Raw genomic sequence first — 22,541 nt, 5'->3', positions numbered from 1 at the left:
GTAACGCATAGATAAGAGAGAAGAGAGAACACGCAAAAGACGCTGCGTTTATAAATTCGTGCGCCGGCATTTGAAATGAGAGAGAACTCTTTCCTCTGATGAGGAGCGCCGCCTGTATAAAGAACATGCCGCGAGCTAATTTCTAACGTTTGCACTAAAAGTCGGGTTATGTTGATAAGGGCAACTCTGACGCTTCACAATAATATCGTTGATGGCAAAGAATGAATTTAAATTTCTAATAGGATGATTAAGTGAATTAACGTAAAGTAAGAGTTTTGATATAATTTAACCGAGCATGATTGTACTATACTGCCACCCCAAATACAAATTATCAGGTGAATGAGACATAAAAACATAATAGCACCCAATAACAGTTCAAAAACGTTTGAAACTATTTATTTTATTTAATTCATCGCTATTAAAATCTTTTGATGGATTGCTAAATTTCTGAGTGTAATTCGTTAATATAAGAATCCGTCAAAAAATATTATAATCGTATGCTCAATTCATTGTTAAGTCAAACACGAGCGAAATGGCTCGCGTCACATCGATTTAATTCGCACTCATTTCCTTCCGCACGACTGCACAGGGATCTAGAAAGGCAAATTCTTGAGCGCACCGCCCCTGACTGACAAGTCATTTTTCTCGGTGGGCACGGATCATTATCCATCGGCACGGTGTCTGCCTCAATAATGCTCCGTCTGCCTTTCCTCCACCGGCCCGACCACCCCTGCATCCTCCGCTCCGGCCGGTCTTTCACGTACGCGCGAGCGGTTAGACAAAGGAACCCTTTTCCACTACTCGCTCGCGCGCGTGGCAATGATCTTGTGGTCTGGATGGATCTGCCTGGGCCGAATTCCCGCCGTTCTTTTTGTATTCAACAGCCTCTGCCTTCCGCTGCCGCCACACAGCTCGTCGTCCTCTTTCGTATTCCAAAGTCAAAACCGGCAAGAACACGTCTTACATACCACCGACGACGAGAAGTGAGCGAGAGAGCTCTTTTCTTGTTTCAAGAGGACCTTTCGTCGGATCTTTGAAATGATACTCCTGCCAGGCAGGTAACTGATTATGGTGTGTCAAAAACGATTATTGTCGCCTTTGAACGAAATAAGAGATTTCATGACAATCCAATCATAATTTAGTGTTGAATTTCACAATTGACTGGAGGATAAAAAATATTGACTTGGACCAGCTGTTGAAGGAAAAGAATGCTTTTAGGTGGTTTGAACGATATAAGGGAAATAAGTAAGGATCATGACTTGATTTTTATAAAAGTAGTTGTGAACTGCCTTCTGCACTGCCAAATGGAATATAGAAAATATATTTTATTTAAGTAAAATGAGATCTCATGTAAATGGTCATCAAGTGTGAAAAAATCTGTATATTGAGCACTGAAAGGATCACAGCTAGAGACCTACAGCGTTAAGATTGATCAAATCAACACATTAAAAGAAAAAAACTTATCTCATAGCGTTGCTAAACCGTTTGTCACTTTAATACAGGCAATCACTTTAATTTCCCGTGCACTGGAAGTCTTTTTCGATTCCCATGAGCACGTTTTCAAGCGTCATATCCGTGCTGATCAATCGTATACCGATTGATTTGCACGATAACAATAATTATTATTTGGCCGAGTGTGCGCCATAAATTACAATAAGGCCGTCTGGCTCGCGTGACTCGCACTTCGCACAGCAGTACAGGGCAGGCGTATTTCAGCAGACCCTCCTGGCCGCCAACGCTGCCGCTGCCGCCGCCGCCTCCGTCCATTACGCCACATCACTCACCCTGCCATTACTCGGGCACAACAATATGTATATTATGTACATATTTTGACCGAAATTGCCACAGCAGGCTGGCCGGTCAGCCAGCCAGCCGGTGAAATAATTATGCTCAACAATCTGATCCGCCAGGGCGTCGCCACTTTTCTCACTCCACGCGCACGCTGTAATTTTCCCGGGCCATGGTAAAAGCAACACGCCCGCTTTCCTTCGCCTTTTATTTTCATAACTGCGGCTTTTGTTTGTTCTCTTTTTCTGTGGGTATCGCTTTTGCTCCCCGGCGGTTTGCTTATTGTGCGCGAGAACGAGTCGTTTTTTCTTCAGCACTCGGCCAAATGGAACGGGCCAAATTTGCCGAATGAGACGATATTGCGCTGCCTGATGCATATTTTACAAATTGCCCTGGCACGTGCTACCCCCGCTAAACTAGACACAAACATGCTTCGTGGCCACCGAATACGAGAGTATTTTCCTGCCAATGCAAGCGAAAAAAAAAAAATGAATTTTGGGTTCAAAAATAAAACTTTCAACTAAAAATATATTTTGGCCTCATTTTTAAACTTGAAAGTTAAATTTATAATTAGGAAAACCTATTTCAGGGGTCACTAAATTTTGAATTAGAAATGAACAATAACATCAAACATTAAAGTGCTGAATATTATTCGCAATAAGCCTGCAATGACCAAGAATCATTTAGAGAATTCGGCCGTCAAACAGATTGCTTTTAAGCTAAGTTGATAAAGAGAAATTGAATTGCACAGAAAGACTCGTGTTTAGGCCGAATGAAGAGAAAATAAAAACATTTCAAACCAAATTGTTTAGTCGCATGTCAATCTACGAGTGTTTACGGACTCTATAAATACACCGCACAAGTCTCACCCTTTTTACCCAGATCAATAAGTGCTGCACGTTTTTCTACAGATTTAGCAACACTCTATTTTCAATTGGAGACTTGCCGCAAAGGACGCTATTTATTCCCACAAGACTGATAAACGAAGACAGCGTGCGTGTCGAAAAATGGAAGTGAAGGTACCGCTGGCTGAAGCACTGCACTGCACAGGTTCCTTCTGCACCGCGGTACAAACCGGAGTCAAAAGGGGGATAATTGCTGCCGGGACAGCAGCGATAAGCCGGCGGCGGGCAGGCAAGCCGCCGCAACGGTGATTATCTTCGTGCATGCAATCACAAAGGCCGGCAGAGCGACTCTCGTTCGACTCCACAAACGCTTCACTGCCGTTCCTTTGATTTGCAACCGCGAGTCCGCGTATTAATATGTGTGCATTAAATTATACGCGTGCTACTTGTGTAAATTGAAAGAGGTCGAGAGGATTGAGCGGTTGCCGCAGGCCAGATTTATGAAGAGAAATGTGGGGCTTATCATTAGACTCTCTGTTACAAGCTTGTGGATATTAAATTTCGCAAATAATATTCTCATAAATGGAAGTTCCACGAAAATAAAGGGATATTTATTTTGTAAAAACTAGTTTATTCAATATATTTATATACCAACTCACGGTAAAACTTTAGTTTTTGGTTACGAATTACCTTCTCAATTTATTAAAATTGCAAATGGTTGTGACGATAGCTATCTATATATATAATATATATCAGTAAAAACACCATCTCTTATTTAAATTTCACTTAAACCCTCTTGAAAAAGACCAATCTAGATGGTTTCGGGGCGTGCCCTGCGTCATTTTCACATGACAGGATGTGGGCTCTGCAGAGTGATAAGATGGAATAATGACGGCGAAAACTGTACAGCAAGCGAACGCGCTTTTTGAAATGACTTCTTCCTGCTACCTAATGTGTTTCGTGCCTTTTTAAGGGCTGAATTGCAGTACCGCAGCCTGCTATTGAGGCCTACTATACCTTTCCTTTGAGAGAATTTCCAATCATCAGCAGGTGGTAGATCCTATGCCTCTGTGTTTCTGAATGGATCGTTTTAATCTGGGGGGAAAACTGCTCTTGGTAGTCATAAAAAGTGAGCAGAAAAAAAATGAATATTCTGTTGCAGTCAGCAAAATTAGCATATGAAAAAGTAGTGTTAAAGGCGTCCGGTTTCTCGACCATTGAAGCCCTTTGCAATCTCAAAACGTTATCTCCCACACGTTGTCAGACGAAATTTTTAAAGATTGAAAATAGGCAGTTGCATTTATAAAAACGGCAAAAAAACCTAACAAAGACAATTAAACTGACAAGATGATTAACGAGATATTGATTTCTCCCATGAACGTGAGCTGGAAAAATTAGCAGCATAAAATTGCACTTTGACTTTCTCGGTCATCAATATTCCTAATGTTGTCTCTCCTCTCAGCACGAGTCACAAACTTCTTAATCACTTTGACTTTCGTTTTATACTTTCTTCCTTCTCCAGCTCAGACAGGGCGACTCATTTCTCAAACTCCGAATGAGTGCCACTCGTCGGAAATAATGATCTGGACCAGCAAAACGTCAAGCCATTCATTTTTCACGCCCGCTAATATGAAACAATCGGGAGCGGCGGGCCCCTTACGTTCACCAAGCTTCAATTTTCTAATTTGCACACGCGATTGGCGTGTCACGGTGTCAATCCAGCGCACATTGTCAGGCAAAATAACCAGATAGATGGAGAGAGATACGAGTATCCAGTGTGTGTTCCGCGCACATAACTGTAAATATACGAACTTGAGTCGATATTTTATTCATAAAGTGGTAGAGCAGTGAGCTCTCTATCAATGGCAAAAAGACGCATTATTCAAACTGCTGTCAATAGCTGGCGGGTGAGTCAGTCCAGTAGGAAAAGGGCGAGTGGATGCACGACTTTTGTTACCATTGCGTCAATAATTTTCATAATCAAGAGAAGTGGTGAATGTGAAGGGGGCTTTAAACTCTCGCGTTGATCACGAGGGAGGCAAAACAATTTCAAATTCGAATTTTAAAAAGAGTATTTATTTCTAGGTAGAAAGTCGTGAGTCACGTAAAGTCCGAGTATAGACTGACCATCCTCACATTAGGCTTTTCCCTCGAGCGTGTGTAAACGAGCCGGCAAACTCGATAAAATCGTGTCCGCCTTGTGTGGTGTGGCCGTCTGAGCGCCACACATAAATCGCTGCGGCCGCAAATAAATAAGTGGGCCGCGAGCACCTGCATTAATTGCACGGGTGGCGATTACTCACCGGACTAAACGGCCGGCCGGGCAGGCTGCACACACACACTCGGAGAGAGAAGAACGGCGACGGCCAAGGAGTGGAGCAGAAAGAAGCGCGCGTGCCGCCTCCAAGGTTCCTGCCCGCGTGACTGGCACAGGGCGCGTTCCTGCCCCCGCGCCGCTACCCGCGCCTCACAACCACGCCTCTGCCCTCACCAGCGCGCCGTTGCAGACGCACCCCGTCGCCAACGAAACTGTTGCCTCCATAAAAGCATCAAAACTTGGTAATAAAGCGAAAATATTTATTAGATTTGTATAATTGAAATGTATTTTGTTGTTACGTTTTTAAACAATGGAAGACGTTTACTAAAATTGGTAATGCATTGAATGCCTATTTTACAATGAATTACATTTTTTATCAATTAAGCTATTTAGAAAATAAACGGAATCGAACTGACATAGTTGCTATTTCAATTTATTACACAGATGCAAAATTTTCCTCCAAACCCACTTTAAAGAACAAAACACTTCTCTCTTTTGTGCACCAGTCTTTTAAAGCGCCGTACCTAGGAAACTTGAACTTATTAAGCAAGTAAATTGAGTAATTTACATTTTAATTAGATCGTTTCAGAGCGTAAACCTTTCAACAAATTTTCTCGATTACTCTTTTTTTATGGTGAGATGGCAAGGGTAAGCTCCGTTGAGAAAGCAATTCCGAGGGTTTGATCAACAAACCAAATCTTTATTTCCAGCTGTCACAATAGGCATTGGGCCAAAGTGAATGCATCCCACTCTCTGGCCGAGCCATCGCCACCGCCAAGGCAAACACGCATGGTCATTGAAAAGCCAAATTCGAACTGCGGGCTCTGGCTGATGGAACACGCGGTCAATCTGCTCTCCGTCTTTATTTTCTTTTCTTTCTCTTCCCCTGCTCGGGATAATTAATTGGCACGAGAGGGATCGTCTTTCAGACGGCACCTGTTTGTGTCGTGGCTTTGACGTCACGCAGCTTTTGAAATCGTAAAAACTAACTGTCGGAGAAAATGTCAACCCGAACGGTGAAAGGTGCGTTGGCCGGGGTACTTTACGGGAAGCAGCCTCTTTAATTCAGAAGGCGGGCAAGAGTAGGTAGTACGCGTCGCTTCAAGTGGCAGTTGTAAAAACGAGGCGGTTCCTAGGGAGTGAGTAATTTGAACGCCATTTTTGTTATTTTTCATTTTTAATTTCATCGTCTGAGAACATGACAACCCTTGTGTTCCATTTTCTTGCGTAAATTCCTAAAATTCAAAACTTCAAACACTCACTTACAAAGTTAAAGAACATACATTAAAATAAAGTCGGCGGATTTGAAGGTTTAGAAAAGTGAAACCATTTAAAAAGCTCTAATTTAAACGATCGAGCGGATGAAATTTTGAATGTTAACTTCGTTTGGGATTTTCCTTTTTTTAACAATTTTGTCTCTCTTTCTTCCTCTCGATTTGAAGCTAAAGATATCTCTCTTAAGTTTTTCTAAACAGTAAAAGTTACGTATTTGGTTGTGTCTGGCGACGGAAAGGGTTTCAAACGACGCTGGTGCTTCGCCCACTGGCTGTCAGATGTCACCCCCTCGGCATTGGCGAGCGCACATTTTCCGTCGTTGCACACCGCAAACACACCCCGTTCGCTGGCAAAACAACCGAGTGGCATGAGACGAGCTCTTGTAAATAAAACCACTCGCAATTACGCGCACAAAAGCACCACACGGTTCATGCGATTAATACTTATTTGCGCACTAGGCGCGGGAGCGTTCCATTAGATCAAATCCGCATCAGACTATAGGGTTGCTTTTTGCCACACCTCTCGCTCCACGCGTAATTAGCATACGAATGCACGGCCCGATGTGCCGACAGAGGGCTTAATTAAGCCCGGATTGCGACACCGATGATCCGTCTCTCACGTTTGCCCGTAAACCAACTTCGTTAGCATAATGACATTTATTTCGTGAGTTTGCGACACCGTGATATGAATCGCTGCGCCCCCTTAAAATTATGCCGTTAAAGTAAATTGATGTTTTTGGTTTTGAGTAAAGCATATTTTACTAATTAAGGTTTTCTTGAAAATTTATCATTCAAATCTAAAGATGTTGTTTGAAGTTTTAGTTGAGAAAACCATGCAACCACAAAATTAGTGCGCCAATAAAATATACTATGAGAGTAAATTGCATTGATATTTTCATGCCCTGATAGATTATTGTGTTAAAATTCCTAAAATGAGAATTATTAATTTTTTAAATAATTAAATTCACTTTATACTCTCCCACAGATGATTTAACTAGTTTAGAATTCTCAAAGATCTGCAGAGAACGTGTCAGTCATGAACGTTCTGGCAGACTGCATGAAGCGCAAGATTTTATAGATTTGGCCAGCCGCCGTGGCGTCAGAGCCGCGATTTCCCAAAACAAACAGTCCACTCGGATTAGGCGGCCCTGAACAAGCCTCCATAATGCGGACGCACAATACGACTATTTGCCAAGCCGGCCTCTCGAGAAGATCCTTAAATAATGAGGGTATGCTAGCAGAGGACAAAGGTGTGCCCCAATGAGCTAATCCCTGTTGCCTCGACATGTCGAGCGTAATCTGCCAGAATTTATGCTCGCCGAGGTCCGCCCACTAGAACAGGTGGTATTTTTGCTTTGCGATTTCTCGGAACTATATTAGGCAAACTTTATGCATACTCGATTATCGCGTGTTCCGCGCGTTTTATTGTCTGTCTACCTCTCAACTCGTTGGGGTTGAACACACGGCAACAACAGGCCAGTTGCATGACCAGTTCCAGTTCGACAGTGCTGAAGGGGTTGGGAATTGGCGCTAACGTCCTTGGAAGTTTCCTCTGGCTTAAAAAATACACAGGCTAAAATTGAGATCAATAAACCCTCTTTAACCAAACAAAAATATAAAATACGTTGATTTATACAACTTTCTTAAAATTGCTTTTTTAATGTCAAAGATTCATTAAATATTTCCACATTCATAGGTTTAGCTAACTTCTTTATTAAAAACAGAAACAATTTTCTGTTTTCTCGTGATGGGAAAATCTTTCAAGACAATTTGCCTACAATCCTTTTCTTTATGGTAGTAGTCGCAGTTGTCAGAGGGTAACACAGAATTTTCCTTCTAGAATTTTCGAGAGATTGAAAAATAATTTCGATTTTTGAACTGGCTTTATATAAAGGACGGATTTTTGGTCTTGATAATTGTTTTAAGAGGGAGTTTTGTCGCATTGGGGGCGAGTGGTGGGGTGGATATACAAGGTTTAATCGCTTTTTGTTCCTTGCTTCAGAAATAAGTGCAGTCGAACGTTTTTAACGACCATTGATTCAGAATTCTCTGCAGCTAAACCCTTGGCTCGATTTTTTTTAGGTTAAAGAACTGTTGATTAGTTCAGCGGGGCTAAAACCTCTGCACGAGGACGTGCAATTTAATATTTCTTTCAAATTTCATACACGTTGATCCTTAGTCAATACTGCGCAAAATGGAGCCATTTCATAATTTTTTCCTGATAAAAGTTTGCATAATTTTCCTTTCCCACACAAATTGTTACTGCATCGTGGCGTTTAATTTGGCTCATATATCCCCCACGCTCAATTATTCAGCAAGGCTGAACAAAAGCAATTAAACGCGTGGCGAAAAGTCGTTCGCGGAGCACAATCACATTTTAAAGCAGCGGTGGCTAGACACAATGGCAGAGTGAATAAGTGAATGAATGAATGGGCCGCTCCACTTTGACGATGCGAAACGAGCCCGCGCGAGACCAGCAGGGAAAATGTCTCGGGGCAAAATAAATAAAACATTCATCAGGGCCAGCGCAGCACGAGTGGAAAATGGTGTTTGCCGTGCAGCGCGCGCGAGAGAGCAAGAAAAACAGTTGTCTGCCAACGCGCGCTGAAGCTTTTTCCATTCGGGCAAAATAAATATCGCGGCGAGACGGAGTGGAAGCAAATAGTAAACCGAGGAGACGCTGAGCCGTGTTTTCACGCTGAATTACGCCACTGCGCAGCGCAACTAACTAATTATTAAACGGCGAGAAAACAACTTGGCACGTTGGCGAACTGGCCGCAATCGACGCGAATTGGACTTAATTAGCAGATGAGAGGGTGGATGGCCGTCAACTGTTCCGTTCAAACGAATCTGCGTGGTTCCGAGAAGGCAAAGGTGGCATCCATGATGATTCATATTAAATTTTGCCGCCGCCTTTGCCCAGCGATTGGAAAAAGAATTTTCAATTCATCTTTAAAAGGCTTCTGCATTAATATGATTGCAAAATTCAGACCATTTGTAACTACTCACTGCGAAACCAGCAAACTACGATTTGTACCGGTTTCAGGGCAGTGATTCACTACAAGGAAGCGTATAAATAAAAAGTACGGGCTTCTTCCTTGATATACATACGTGAAAGTAACTGAATTATTCACGCCCTACTGGCTCTCAGTGTGCGAGCTTCGTGAGCTTCAACACTCTGCAATGCAATGTTGCGCAGAAATTCAATTGCCGCAATTAAATTTACTGTTTTAACTTTTTTTAATTTCAAATTATTTAATTTATCAAAAATATTTAAAAATGTCTGGTTAAAGGACTTTATTGTTTTCGTACATGAGAACCATTTTACTCCTTACTCAATCTAATTTAATTTATCGGGTTGAGAATATTTAGTTGCGAATCGCGAGTTAAGGTTATTTTAATCAGTATTCACTAATTACTTTACGAGAAACCACACAAGTTTGGATCATTCACTCTAAAATTTGTTTTGTAACATGCTGATATTAAAAAAAAAAACGCTAACTGGGTGAGGTGTGCCGGCTTTCAGTTACAAAAAAGCGTGCGGGGCTCTTTCTGTGTGTATGGTTGAACGGAGGTAGAGTACTCACCTTTGCCGTGCAGCTGTTGCCTATTTGAGTCTGCTTTGAGGTGCTCCGCTGTGTGTACTAGCTCATCTAACTGGGGCTTTTTCTGCTCCAGCTCGCGCAAAACATTCTGCAACATAAACAGCAAATTTGCATAAACAAACGGCACCAGACAAACGCACACGGAATATTTTACAAGGGCAAAAAGGAATAAAGAAAACTTTCATTGTTGAACTTCCAAGTTTCTGATTTGAATAAGAGTGCAGACTGGAAACAAGAAGAGAATGAGAGAATCCAAGCAAAGCATTCCGCGTGGTGACATCACCAATTGAAGCGGCCAATTAAGTAATCAGCAGCTGCTCTGTTTTCTCTCCACGACTGTGCATCCTTTTAGTAAGAGTGGAACGGAAGCCGAAAGTTTTGGGTGGCATCAGACTTCGAAATCACACAGTGAACGCAATGTAAAAAGTTCAAACAATTAAGAGGAAATGCTAAATTTTCTTCGAGTCCAAGTTTCCGAAATATCCTATTCAAAATGTAAAACACGGATTTTTTAAAAAAAAATTAAGCATCTTAAATTCGTTTTTATGTTAAACTAACACATCATGTATATTTTTTATATTTTGTCGATTTTGTTTAATTATTTAATCGTTGAAATTTCAATTTAACTATTTAATGTTTGATTTTGAGCTAGTTCATTAATTATTTTAACCTATATGACAATCCTAAAAATATGCAACATTCGAACGCATAACTTTGCAATTTTTCGCACATTCTTACCCACGTAAAATTTACAACCTAAGTTTATTTAAACTTTTCTAGGGTCTTACTTCTATCCAACAAACTGAAAAAAAATCCCACTGTCAGTAGAAACTGCAGTCAGAGAAAAAATACACAGAGAGCCGAGTCCAAACATTGATGTTGAGCTGTTGGAAATCGGCTAAAGGTGCACGCACGCATGCACATGAGAGGCAGGTTCAAGTTCAGCGGGTTGGTTTGCTTACCGGGGGGTGGTCAGAGGGCGAAGGCAGGCACACCGGCTTATCGCATTCGGACGCACGAGGTATTGGCCAAAGCGACTGACTCGCGAGAGAAGGCAACCCCTTCTATAAAAAGAGAACGAGGCTCGACCGTCGACCGCCCGCCCGCCCAGAGAATGCATGGTCACGTGGTGGCGTTCGCCCTCCGACGCCGACGGAGGGGCCCTCGCGCCTCGCCCAGCAGCTTTGTCACAAAAGCAGACGCCGCGGCGGCGGGCAAGTCGGCTGCACAAAGGCCAATTAAAGTGCGTGTGCTGCCGACGCACAATTCGATTTGCGCTCGTGCCACACAGAGCAATGTGCATGCACTAATTTGCCCTTTTTGCTCGATCCCTGTCAGCCCGATTTGACTTTTGAATGGAGCCGCGTTTAATAGCTAGATCAAATTGGACCCTTTCAATCTCAATTCGGCCGCAAGCTTGTCAACCTGATAACTATTTCAGAGACTCGGCGTGCACACAATGGCTCATTGTTTTCGCAGGCGAGCTCGATGAAATTCCGATATCAATCACGGGCCATGATAAAACTCGCACTGGGGGCGAGCAGCGCTGCGGGAACGATATGCAAATGGCCAAACTTTGCCAATCCGTTCATTACTCGCTCGCAATTAGCGGCTCGCCAGATCAACGGGCGGCCAGCAGCGTTTAATGAAGAGGGTATGGCGTTCGGCGTGCGCGCAGTCCTTTCAGCCAAATTATCGCGAGTCGCCAGCGAAAGAGCAAGAGGCGCTTTATTAAGTCGCAAAGGAGCTTTTGGGCGTGGCACCTGCGCGCTTTCTCTAACCACGGTTGGAAATATGTCGAAAAGATTGATGGCGCACGCAAATGGGTTTATCAGCCTAAATAGAGATCGCCACTTGCGATGTCAATAAAAGCGTTCGGAAAAACGGCACTTTGACACACACGGGATCAGCCAATGCTTTGCGATTGGAAAATTGACCCGCTATTTGAGAGGATTACGGCTGCGGACGAGTCCTTTGTCAGCCTCCCTGGACATTCTGCCAGCTGATAAATTGGGATAATAAAGCTCAAACGTTTCCCCAAAATCGAGTTTTGTGTCACAGAAAATAATTTTACCATGAGTACCGGCAAAAGACTTATTTATTATTAGACTAATTTCAATTTTCCTTGTAATAAATGAACTAGAAAAAGTAAAAAAGGTGTTTTAATGATAGATTTAATTGTTTTTAAGTAGTTCGGTAGTCAAACATACTATAATTATCCTATTTACTATTTGTGACTTGAAGCATTGTAACTAGCAAAAAAAATATGTTGATTTTTGAAAGTTGGATGTAAAACTCAAGTTGATTTTGCATGCAATTTCATATAATTCACTCTTTTTTTAAGCCAGGAATTCACTAAGTTTCGAACTCACGTATTCGTTGCATAGTCATCTGGCGTAGCAAGAAAGTGTTTTTTGCAGCTTAGACTATTTATTGTAACGCATTACGCATTATACCCATTTAACGACGTACTGCATCAAACAGGCTGTATCAAATTAGAGCTTTGAGGATGATAATGTGGCGAGGGGCCATAAATTCCTCTCATAATTTTCAGTAATGCGCGATCGTTTCACAGGCACTCGCGCCAGCGTCAAATAATTAATTTGCGCATGGCGCGTGTACCAATTTATTGGTTCAAACGGTTCAAACTAACAAAATTGCTGTGCTTGATTCCCCCGGCAGATAAATCAGGGCAGGGTTATAACAACACGGCTGCAAATAATTATGCTTGAGCTCAAAACCAATAATTACCAATCGGAGCGTGGTCGGCGTCACTACGAGAGCATATCAATGCATAATTCATTATATTCAGCAGATGGGGTCGCTTTCGTTTTTAATTAATTCCACTCTGATGCATAAATAAAAAGCACTCAGTGAATCACTGACAGATTTGCGTTTCAACCTGCATCAGTTTTTTTTATTAATTTCAGGAACAAATTAATTGCGATAAGCAACAGTGCATATATATGCAGAGTGTAGGACGATCTTACTGATACAAATTCATTTCCAAATAATATGAATATTTTATTTCAAAAAGGTCTCATGAAGATTTTTGGGCGTTGGATGTTAAATTAAAGTAGATTTTGTATTCAAATTTACCTATTTCATTCTTCGCCGATTAGTTTTTATTATGAGCGCCTAAACTGCCCGATTGGAGCAAATAAATAGTTAAGGATCAAACTTCTGACTTGACTTCTTTCTAAAATGAATGCGACCAAAGCAGCATTATTCTGATTGGATTGTCTGCAAAACAATTGAGTGGGCTGGGAACGATTCGGTGCCCCCGTTTGCGCTCGTAAGCTGCTTACGGGGTTGCAGACTCACCAGAATTTACTTTTTTCCTTCTCGAGCGCCGCCACAAAAGACCAAACTTTCTTCTCGTGTATCATTTCGCTGCCGCTGCTGCCCCTGCGCATCGGACAGGCAGAGCAAATAAATAAAATATTTTCTGTTTACTCTGCTGGACGAGCGAGAGAGAGAGAGAGAGAGAGAGAGAGAGAGAGAGAGAGAGAGAGAGAGAGAGAGAGAGAGAGAGAGAGAGAGAGAGAGAGAGAGAGAGAGAGAGAGAGAGAGAGAGAGAGAGAGAGCGAGTTGGCTGCCGGAGAATTCAGTTGGGCGAATAAAATGGAATTTTAAAGAGGGAGGAGGTAACCTTCTTCCACCGGCTGCCTGTGTTTGTGTTTGCAATTGAAAAGGGCACAATATGAGCTGAATGGAGCGAGCCACTAGCCGATTTATTCACGCTACTCTCTATGCGTGTGTGCTGTTTATGGGTTTATGTTTGTCCTCTTCAAATATTGCTGTATGCCTATTGTTGTTCAGTGCCATAGTAAGAACGCTTGTACCTCACTGGCAAACGCAGGAAAATAATTTATTTACAGAATATAATTAAAACGGTAGAGGATAATGCACATGTTTTGCACAGAGCAAAAATAAGAGTTAGTCATTTTGAAGATAAATGGGACCAATTTTCAGCAAGTTGTATTATTTCCTAATCAATAATTGGAGATAATCGTTGATAATGATAGTTTTTCGTGAAATAATTCTATTTTTTCGGCAATGGTAAAATTGTCACTTGCGAAAGCATCAGGATGGCATTAGCAAAAAAGCTTTCTTTGCCAATGGTGGATTGTTAAGTTGCCTTGCCGGAAAGCACGGAATTTTATAGGGCACAAGAGGCCCTTTCGAATAATACGTTTCCTCTTTAGCTGCTGTGCAGCAAAAGGAAGTAAAGACTTTCAAAGCCATTCAATTGTCATCGGGATTACGAGCGGTAAAGGCAGAGAGTTTCCAGTTCTGTTAAAGAGCTGCCTACAATGACGATGGGAGCACAGCAGTGTTAATACTAATTGTATCGAATTTAACATGTCCTCGTCCTAGGGGCCAGAAAGCCAAAATTTGTTCTTCGAATAAAAGAGGAGAGCTGATCATTTTTATTAAAACAAAGATATTGAGCCATCTTAATAAGCTATAAACCATCTCAATTATTATATGTCATTCTAAAAGTTGGATAAAGTTTCAAATTATCTATCAATGTACGTAAGAATCGCAGTTGAGCAATAGACAAGTAATGTAAGTAGTGCTTTAAGCCACACGTGAGATACGACACGTGTGGAATAAAGGAAAGCAGTTTAGAAGACAGGGAAGGGTATCCGAGCACGAAAGAGCGAAATAAATGGAGCGTCTTTCGCATTATTTCGCGACTGAAGATGTATTTGCGTCAAGAAAACGCGCCCGCGAGATAAAAAAAAAAGAAAGGAGAGGCCCAAACCATACAAAGTAGAGATGAGTAAAGTCGGCTGCCAGAGTGAGATGGGAACACAAGGCTTTTTGTATGTGGTGTGTTATAAAACTGGCATTATATCATGCGCCTAGGTCGAGTTAAAATTAGACTTGTGACAAATTCCCCCGTGAAGAATTTATTACCCCGCCTATTTTAATATACACACACGCACTTCAACAAAAAGTAAAGATCAAGCCGGCAAGACGGTGGGGAGTTTCCGCGCGTCACTTATTTAATATTTGGGCGCGCAGGGTGCGCGAAAAAACGGTGCATTTGTGAATGATGGATAACCCAAGATGGGGAACCTCGAAAGGAGGTTCGCGTAAACAAAAACTAATAAGTATTAGTGCTCAATTAACTTCGAATATCTTACAACCTCTTCTATAGAGGTTATATTTTTAGTAATTATTGGTATCCGGTTAACTTTACTTTGCAATGAAAATAATAGTTAACCAATGCGTTAGTCGAGAAAAAGTCGCGTTTTAGGTAAGGCAAATTTAGTGTTTTCTTAAGTTATTGAGTGGAAGCCACAATTCTTGGGTAACTAAGCTACAAAAGGAACTTTGAATCCGCCTCAAAATATTTTACCTGAGTTGGGGAGTTCTAGTTTCAAGTTGTCAACACAAGTTTTACCACTAAAATACTTCGCGCAACTCCTCCTCAGACGTCTTATAGTTTCATCCGCTAGTAAAAACGGCGAAAAGAAGGCTTGGTGTTGCGCGGCGGTGCCATTTTTCGATTTCTCGCAAGGATACCGTGCTTTTTCCACCGCTATCCGCCTTTTGGCTTCGAGTTTATGTATTCAATAAAAGCGGGGTGTGATCAGAGATTTGTCGGTCTGAGGAGAGATAAGACACGCGGACGGACAGGGAAAAAGACATTTTGTGCCTTGCTGCAGCAACAGAGTGTAAAAAATTGGAAAAGTAATATCGCGCGTGGCTCCATCCCACAAAAATAAAATAAGAAAGTTGACCAACACTACTTTCTTGTGGCAGAACGATTCGGCTGGATCGATAGCATCCGACGTGATGCATTGATTGCTTTTAGATCAATCAAGGGCCTTAAGGCAAACAGGAAATATTAATTCTGTAAGTTTGCTTTAATCTAAAATGCAATATATAGTGATTCAGTGAGCTTTCTCAAGTCTTACATATCTCCAAAAAACTTTATTGATCGCTGATCTAAATGAGACAATGCCTTATCAACAGACACGGTGTGTTAATATTTTTACAAGTAAATATGTCCCATAAGTCATTAATTATCTTTGTAACATTGCAAAAATAAAAGAAAGTTTTATGACGGGAAATCCCCTCTAAACTAACTGTAAAAGACTAAATAAAACTGAAGTTAAAGTGGTATGATTCACCTAGCAATCTAATTGAAATAAACTTATGTGCCAAAGAAAAATTATGAAAATCAGACACTGCTTTATAAACAAGAGCGTTAAACAAATCATGGATATTGAAAAGTATCGTTGAAAAATAACTTGACCATAAAGAAGTATACAATAGCATTTCAATAAATTTCTTTTAAACCTTTTATCCCTTCGTTCTGAATTATGCATAAAGTTAAGCACTTTGGTTCAATTAATGCTGAACCATTAAACAAACATTACTTTAAATCTGATATCCAGCTCAAGAAAATACACCATGCAAGCAGGCAAACGGTGAATCGATGTCGAGAGACGAGTAATTCCTGTCAATCACCACCCAAGCGTGCTCACCCCAGGGTGCTCGCAACAGGCCGGAAGTGGTATTAGTAAATAAAAAAACCATTGACGCGCTTGTTGGTTCGGGAAAAGACCCTCGCCAGCAATACCGGGAAATTGAAATTGGCGCTAATCGATACTCTAACCCAATCGCATTCCAGGCCGAGCAAAAGTTGTTTTATGCAACGCGTTGGTTCGGCTCGTAAGGCCGGTTGCATAGCCTGCCGGCCGGGCGGAAGGTTGGTTGGTTTGTTTCGCCTGCGAGCGCAATTAGATCGAAATGTGTGCAACGGGGTTTGGCAATAAATATTTGAGCGCGTTTGCACAAATGCCGGCCGGAGCGTGACGACGGAGGCGGAGGGAAACGCGTGGCATGCGTGACGCGAATGGAACACTCTGATGAATGAGAAGCAGCGGCGAATGCAAAATTGCCTGTGGCACGTAAAATATGAAGTGTCTCCCGCATGGACAACAAATACAGCCCTCCTGCCATTGATTCCTTTTTGCTTTTAAAGCGGCTGCGTGGAAAAATGACACTAAATTAATAATCGAAAGTAAAAAAATAAACTTGCTCAATAAAGGATACAGGTAAAGTTTGAAATATTAAGTTTGAAAATGCCACATTTAAAATGCAATCAGGATTTAATCTCAAACTTCAAAACTAAGTAAGTTTATTTTAGGTTAAAAAGCTTCATAATCGAAACTAGTAATATGATATTTAGGGCTACTTTTAACAGAAGTGAAAATCCGGTTTAATATTAGCTTTTAAATTAATGTTAGTAGAATCTATCAAACACTGAATTTTCCTCCATTTTAAATGAAGAGCTGGAAGACTGTTTGAGTTGCTCTACGTCGTCTTCCGATTTGCAAATAAAAAAGGCGAAGCAACGTTTCAATTAAGGATGGAAAAACCCAAGGAATAATTAAAGTTTGCATCTTCAATATGGAGCATTTTCATAGACTTTCAAAGCTTTAATGGTTTCCATTCTTTTTACACTCCTTTTTTGCTACCTAGAGGCTTGGTTTATTCTACTAAAATGCAATTGTGGCTAATGGTATTTCAATGATATAAGTGAAACAGTAAATTGCGAATATATCCAGCTGCTTAAGAGAAAGCATGCATGCACGTAGCGCAGTCAAATCGATTTTCAATTCAGCCCTTTGGCGCAGGCAGGCCGAAATAATTACTTCGCACGGATAAGAATAAAGAAAACTGTGCGAACAAGTGCTCTGGAGGGACGGAGAGTGGGCAAATTATCGCAAAGCGTCCGCTGCTTTCGCCCTCGGCTGTTAGAGGGGGTGTGTTCGGTCGGCGGTGGCGACGCAGCGCGAAAGCCGGTTGAACCGCGAGAAGCGGCCGGCGGGCGGCACTCGCGCGTGTCCCATTCCGGCCGAATTGCATTTCAATGGGGCATCAAGGGTCTCGTCAGGCGGCCGGAAATTCTCAGCCAAATCGACGACTGGCTCACCCTCCAGCAGCGGGCGCTTTGCTTTTGGCTTCAGATCGCTCTCACAAGGCTTCCGTAAAGAAAACAACAAGTGGCCGCGGGTGGTTTATTAAACGGGCGGCGAGGGATGCAGCCCGGCCGGCGGATTAGACGTCAGGGAGTTGAATCTGGCACCGGAAATTGCACGCACGGCTTCGGTTTTGCAGCATTTTTGCAACTTCTTCTCCGCCGAATCTTTTCCCATTTCATGCTCGCTGAGAGGGATGAGCGGCTATAGAGGGGTAAGAAATGGATGAATTTGCAAGCTGCACACGAGCACTAGGGCACTGGGATTATTGGAAATTTTATCGTGATGAGCAAGAAAAAAGAAACAATCGAGTGAGCTTGGAAAGCGCCTGTATTTTCATTACTTTTTTCCGCTGCGTAGGGGAAGAACCTTGTTGCCAATTTTTGTTACTCACAATCAGTTTGAAAAATATCTTAAAATGCAGGAATAGTAATTTGAAAATTTAAGGCAATGATTGATTTTTATCCAAATTGATAGAATTCGCAAGACCCGTTATTAATTAGAATTATGCTAAAAAGAACATAAATTTTATCCTCCAACACGGATCTGCAGGTTAGCTCTTTAACTCAACTAGACTTTAAAAAGAAGAAATAAATGAAAGCTATTTTAATTACAGATGACGATGTCACATTTTGCAATCATCGCGAAGTGCAGCGTATGTTAAAATCTTCAGTCTTTCCGACCTATGAAATTGGCGGCACGTTCCATACGACGCGCTGTGACTAACTAGAATTCGCATCATTCCGACGCTACTGGCGAATTTCCACACCTGGATCGTAAAAGCGACGGAGGTGCAAAATTAATCTTGAACTTGCCATCAGCTCAGCCAGCACGACTACTGTGCGCGTCACTAACACGAGAGTATGTATGTCTGCGAGTGCGTACATAGGAAGCAGCTCTCGCATACGGCTACGGCAGTCGCTTGTAATGCACGTCAGTTTGGGCGCCGGCCAAAATATAAAACGTTCTCTCCCGCCGCTGGCTGTTGCAGACAGATATATACGAAACGCGCCAAAATCTAGCCCACTCATTTAGCCACCGGCTTTACTTTTTGCCGCGTTTGCATTCGTGTTATATTTTGGGAACAATTTGGTCAATTTTCAAGCGCCGCTTGACGTGAGTCAAAGAAGATTTGGCATGTCCAAATTTTCTCCGAGAATTTTCATTAAAAAGCTGTCTTTCAATACCTTGCCGCCTTATGAATAATGAAAATCATGAGTTGACCTTAACAATCTAAGAACTTTGGATGGCGCATATAGCTTTCGGATTTAATAACATTCCACGCGCTTTTTTATCAAAACTTTTCCTCTTCAGAGTAAAACTTTTTTCATTCACGTCGAAGGACCCTAACGGTTCTTAATTAAAAGCCAAACACGCAGTGCACAGCAAAAGATGGGGAAGAGCGTCCGAGTCTGTGGCGCATAAAAAGCCAAGAGGTCCTTCACAGAAACCAACACTTTGAATCACTTACCTTCTGCTTGTCGAGCAGCTGAAGGATGTCCGTCACGTCGCCGACGGAAGCGATTTGTTGCCGCAACATTTCTTCTTCCAACGTTAACCAGTCGCGAATCTGCGAATCAAAAAAATAAAATGAATAAAAGATGTGATGAAAGTGATGATTTGATACTGAATGCTTTGGAATAGGTATAAACTAAACTGACTTATTTGTGGAGCTGAGGCTGAGCAGTAAAAAAGTCAATCAAAACTAATGGCAAAGAGATCTACCCTTTGTCTGAAAGACATAACTCCAAGAAAATTATTACGAAATTATATAGCAATTCAATCACTTTGAAAATTTTACTATGAGGATTTTTCCATCTTTACAATTTGTTAAAAAATCTCTGACGAGGATATTTTAAAGTCAAAAACTAATTCATTCTAAATCAAAACCCGTGCAATTTCAGGATGAAAGCCATGAGTTCCAGTGACCAGATCAATACAAATAAAAAATGTATATCATGCATGAATGTTTGTGTTTGCTTTTAAGCTGAAAAAAATGCTCTCTTACCTGTAGGATAGCCTTGTCTGTGGCTGTGACAATGGCGGCAGATGTTGTCAGTGGACTAGCTGGGGGACTTCTGGAGGAGACCGGAGACACGGGGGGCGACGGCGTTCCAGCACTGCTGGCCGCAACGAGTTGCTCGGTTTGGACTTTGCCAGGAGACTTGGAGCTGCGCCGGGGCACCCGAGGAGCATCGGACGGGGTTTTGGGGGACGCAAGCGGCTCGCTTTTCTGGCTGCTACTGCTTACTCGGCGGAATGATCCTTCCCGCTTGACTTCCTCTGCAAATATAAATGATCAAGTAAATAAATATCAATTTTAGATTGATTTATGGTAAGTTTTAACAGATAAGAGCTAGTAATTTACAAAATCGAAGTTACCATCCAAGCGCGAATTCCCTATAGTTTGCAGACCTATAAAACCCTGTCCCATTCGTTCCTGTCACCGGGTAATTAATTTAAAACACCAGAGGGAAACGACAGACTCACTCGCAAGCCTACTGCTGCCCGCGTGTTTTTGACACATCATGACAAAAGAAGAGGGCAAACTTTTGAATTTTTTCTCAATGCAATTACAGCTTTCTCTTCATCAATTAAGCTACACATTTTTCTTTCTGGGATTAAAGAAACCCGCAATATTCACTACGGTGAAGATAAGAGATAAATACAAAAAGCTCTGTGATTGAATTCCTGTTTTTATAACGCTCTTTTTTGGCAGGAACAATATACACTTTCCAATGAAAATACACCTAAAAAACTAACGCAACTCCTACATGCCTCGCTGCTTTGCTAAATTGGAGCCCAGAGCGGCGACCAATTATGTCGAAATTAAATCCAAGCCAATTTCACCTCTATTCTAGGCAATTTTTGGCAGGGCAATTCAACGGTGAATAATTCAGGCGTTATAGTAGGGAAAAAACTCCACGGCGAAATTGAGCGGCAAACAAACCAGCGCCAATTTGTTCAAATTACGCCTGGCCATAGGAAAATGTTCTGCTCGCTCCCCCCGCCTTTGAGCGCGCGCCCATTAATATTTGGCAATAGTCTTGGGCGATAATTCAAAATGAGGGCTAAACAGCTCGAAATAAATAATGCTCGGAGGCAGCCAATGGCGTGGATCATTTCGCTCCACGGCTCCATTGTGATGCAGAGAGGTGCGAAAGCAATTGGTGCGCCCTGCCACCCGCAACCGGCACGACCGCCGCGGTGGTTCTTCATCAGAATGTGTGCCATGGGTAATTTATCGTCGAGGGAAATTCGATTTTACGTTGCGAGAGCGAGCCATTAGCGGTTGGCTGGCCCTTTTGCTTTCAAGCACTCACGCTTGGCATCTCTGCCACTACAAGGGTAAATTTAATGTGCAGTTAAAGCGTCTGTATTCCTCTGTTAATGTCATTTTAAACTCCCCATTGAAAGCAGAGCCGTTGGGCACATTTCTAGTGTGAACAGCTCCAGTACATATTGCTCGCTATAATCTGGCAGACTGGCTTATTGTGCTGAATTTTCTGAGTGTGATGGTATCGATTTTATTGGAGCAACAGAACACACTGAAAATGTGTTTTTCCAACATTAGATTTTATTGAGGTTAGCTTTGAGTAGAAATGTTACATGAACCTTTCTTTGTATGTGCCCAGTAGTGGATTTAGTTAGTTAAGTGGTGAGTTAAAAATCGGCTACATAGGCAATTTCTTTAAGATACACTGAGGGCTATTGAGTTCAATTATTAATATATTTAAAAATATTATATTTAACTTATCAACCAAAAGGTTCCTGTAATAAGCCAAACAACGAGTTATTAACCTCAAAGGATGAAAGGGAACCTGTTTAATGGAATACGAAGATGCCATTTCAAGAAAGTTCGATATTTTCATTGCATAAATAGCACAAAAAGCAGCTGAATCACATGCCTAAGAGGCGTTTCACCACACTTAACGTCAGTCACGCAGAGCATTTTGCTTTTCGCAAAAAGCACTCATCCGCAGTCCAAAAGACGCCGTTAATGGGTGGTCGCGGATTAAATATTTAAAAGGGGGTGCGTGTAAACAGCGCCTCCAAATCCACATAGCAGCCACAGAAAAGCTGGCTGCTAGAGAGAGATTTGCCTTGGGCTCGCCATTTGCGGCCACGGCTTCCAGCACCTATATCCACGGGTACTACATCTCGTTAAAGTTAAGTCAAGTGCATGCAGGTAGGTAGCAGGGGTCTGACCAGTTCATTAATTAATTAAGCAGTGTGCAGCGCGAGCTGGCCTCTTTGGTTGGAATCCACTCGACCGACCGGTGGCCGACAGAGCAGTGAACTCGCAGGTTGGCACTGGTGATGATAATAAAACGAACAACCGGCGTGCGTTACCTTATAGCCCGCAGATGTAGCAGAATGTATCAGAGGGCGTGTAGCACCAGCGGCGGGTAGTTTCTTTTTACATGCGTCAGAGTTTAAAGGTCTCCCGGCCCGGCTACTGGCTGCCTGGCCTTTTTATTGAAGTTGTTCCGGGCCAGATGCTGCCCTTAGTTGGCTACTAAGTTAGGCAAACCGCCCGACGTGCGTACGCAGCGCGACATTTACTCCGCCGCGTCGGGCGGAGACGGAGGAAATCAACTTGTTTGAGCAAAAAATGTGAGCTTATTCAATCAAGAGTTGAGATTCCACGCACTGTTGGAAGTTAGCTATGTTTGCTCTGCTCGGCTCGTGAGATAGTGACTGAT

The 22,541-nt window shown here is 42.1% G+C and overlaps 1 protein-coding gene across 2 annotated transcripts in view; it reads right to left on the bottom strand.

Moving 5' to 3' along the window:
- Window positions 1–22,541, bottom strand: part of LOC135935842 (dystrophin, isoforms A/C/F/G/H-like) — a 181,336-nt gene that overhangs the window by 98,732 nt on the left and 60,063 nt on the right. For both annotated transcript variants that reach the window (XM_065478410.1, XM_065478419.1), the window contains exons 37-39: window positions 19,844–20,118; window positions 19,307–19,405; window positions 9,812–9,917 (exon numbers count right to left, since the gene is read on the bottom strand). In XM_065478410.1, coding sequence (XP_065334482.1) covers window positions 9,812–9,917; window positions 19,307–19,405; window positions 19,844–20,118 — 480 coding nt within the window. The remainder of the gene's footprint in view (window positions 1–9,811; window positions 9,918–19,306; window positions 19,406–19,843; window positions 20,119–22,541) is intronic.

This window comes from Cloeon dipterum, chromosome 1 (genome assembly GCF_949628265.1).
Source record: "Cloeon dipterum chromosome 1, ieCloDipt1.1, whole genome shotgun sequence".
Classification (NCBI taxonomy): Eukaryota; Metazoa; Arthropoda; class Insecta; order Ephemeroptera; family Baetidae; genus Cloeon; species Cloeon dipterum.
The sequence above is the reverse complement of the archived record's forward strand: the minus strand, read 5'-3'. Positions and strand labels throughout refer to the sequence as shown.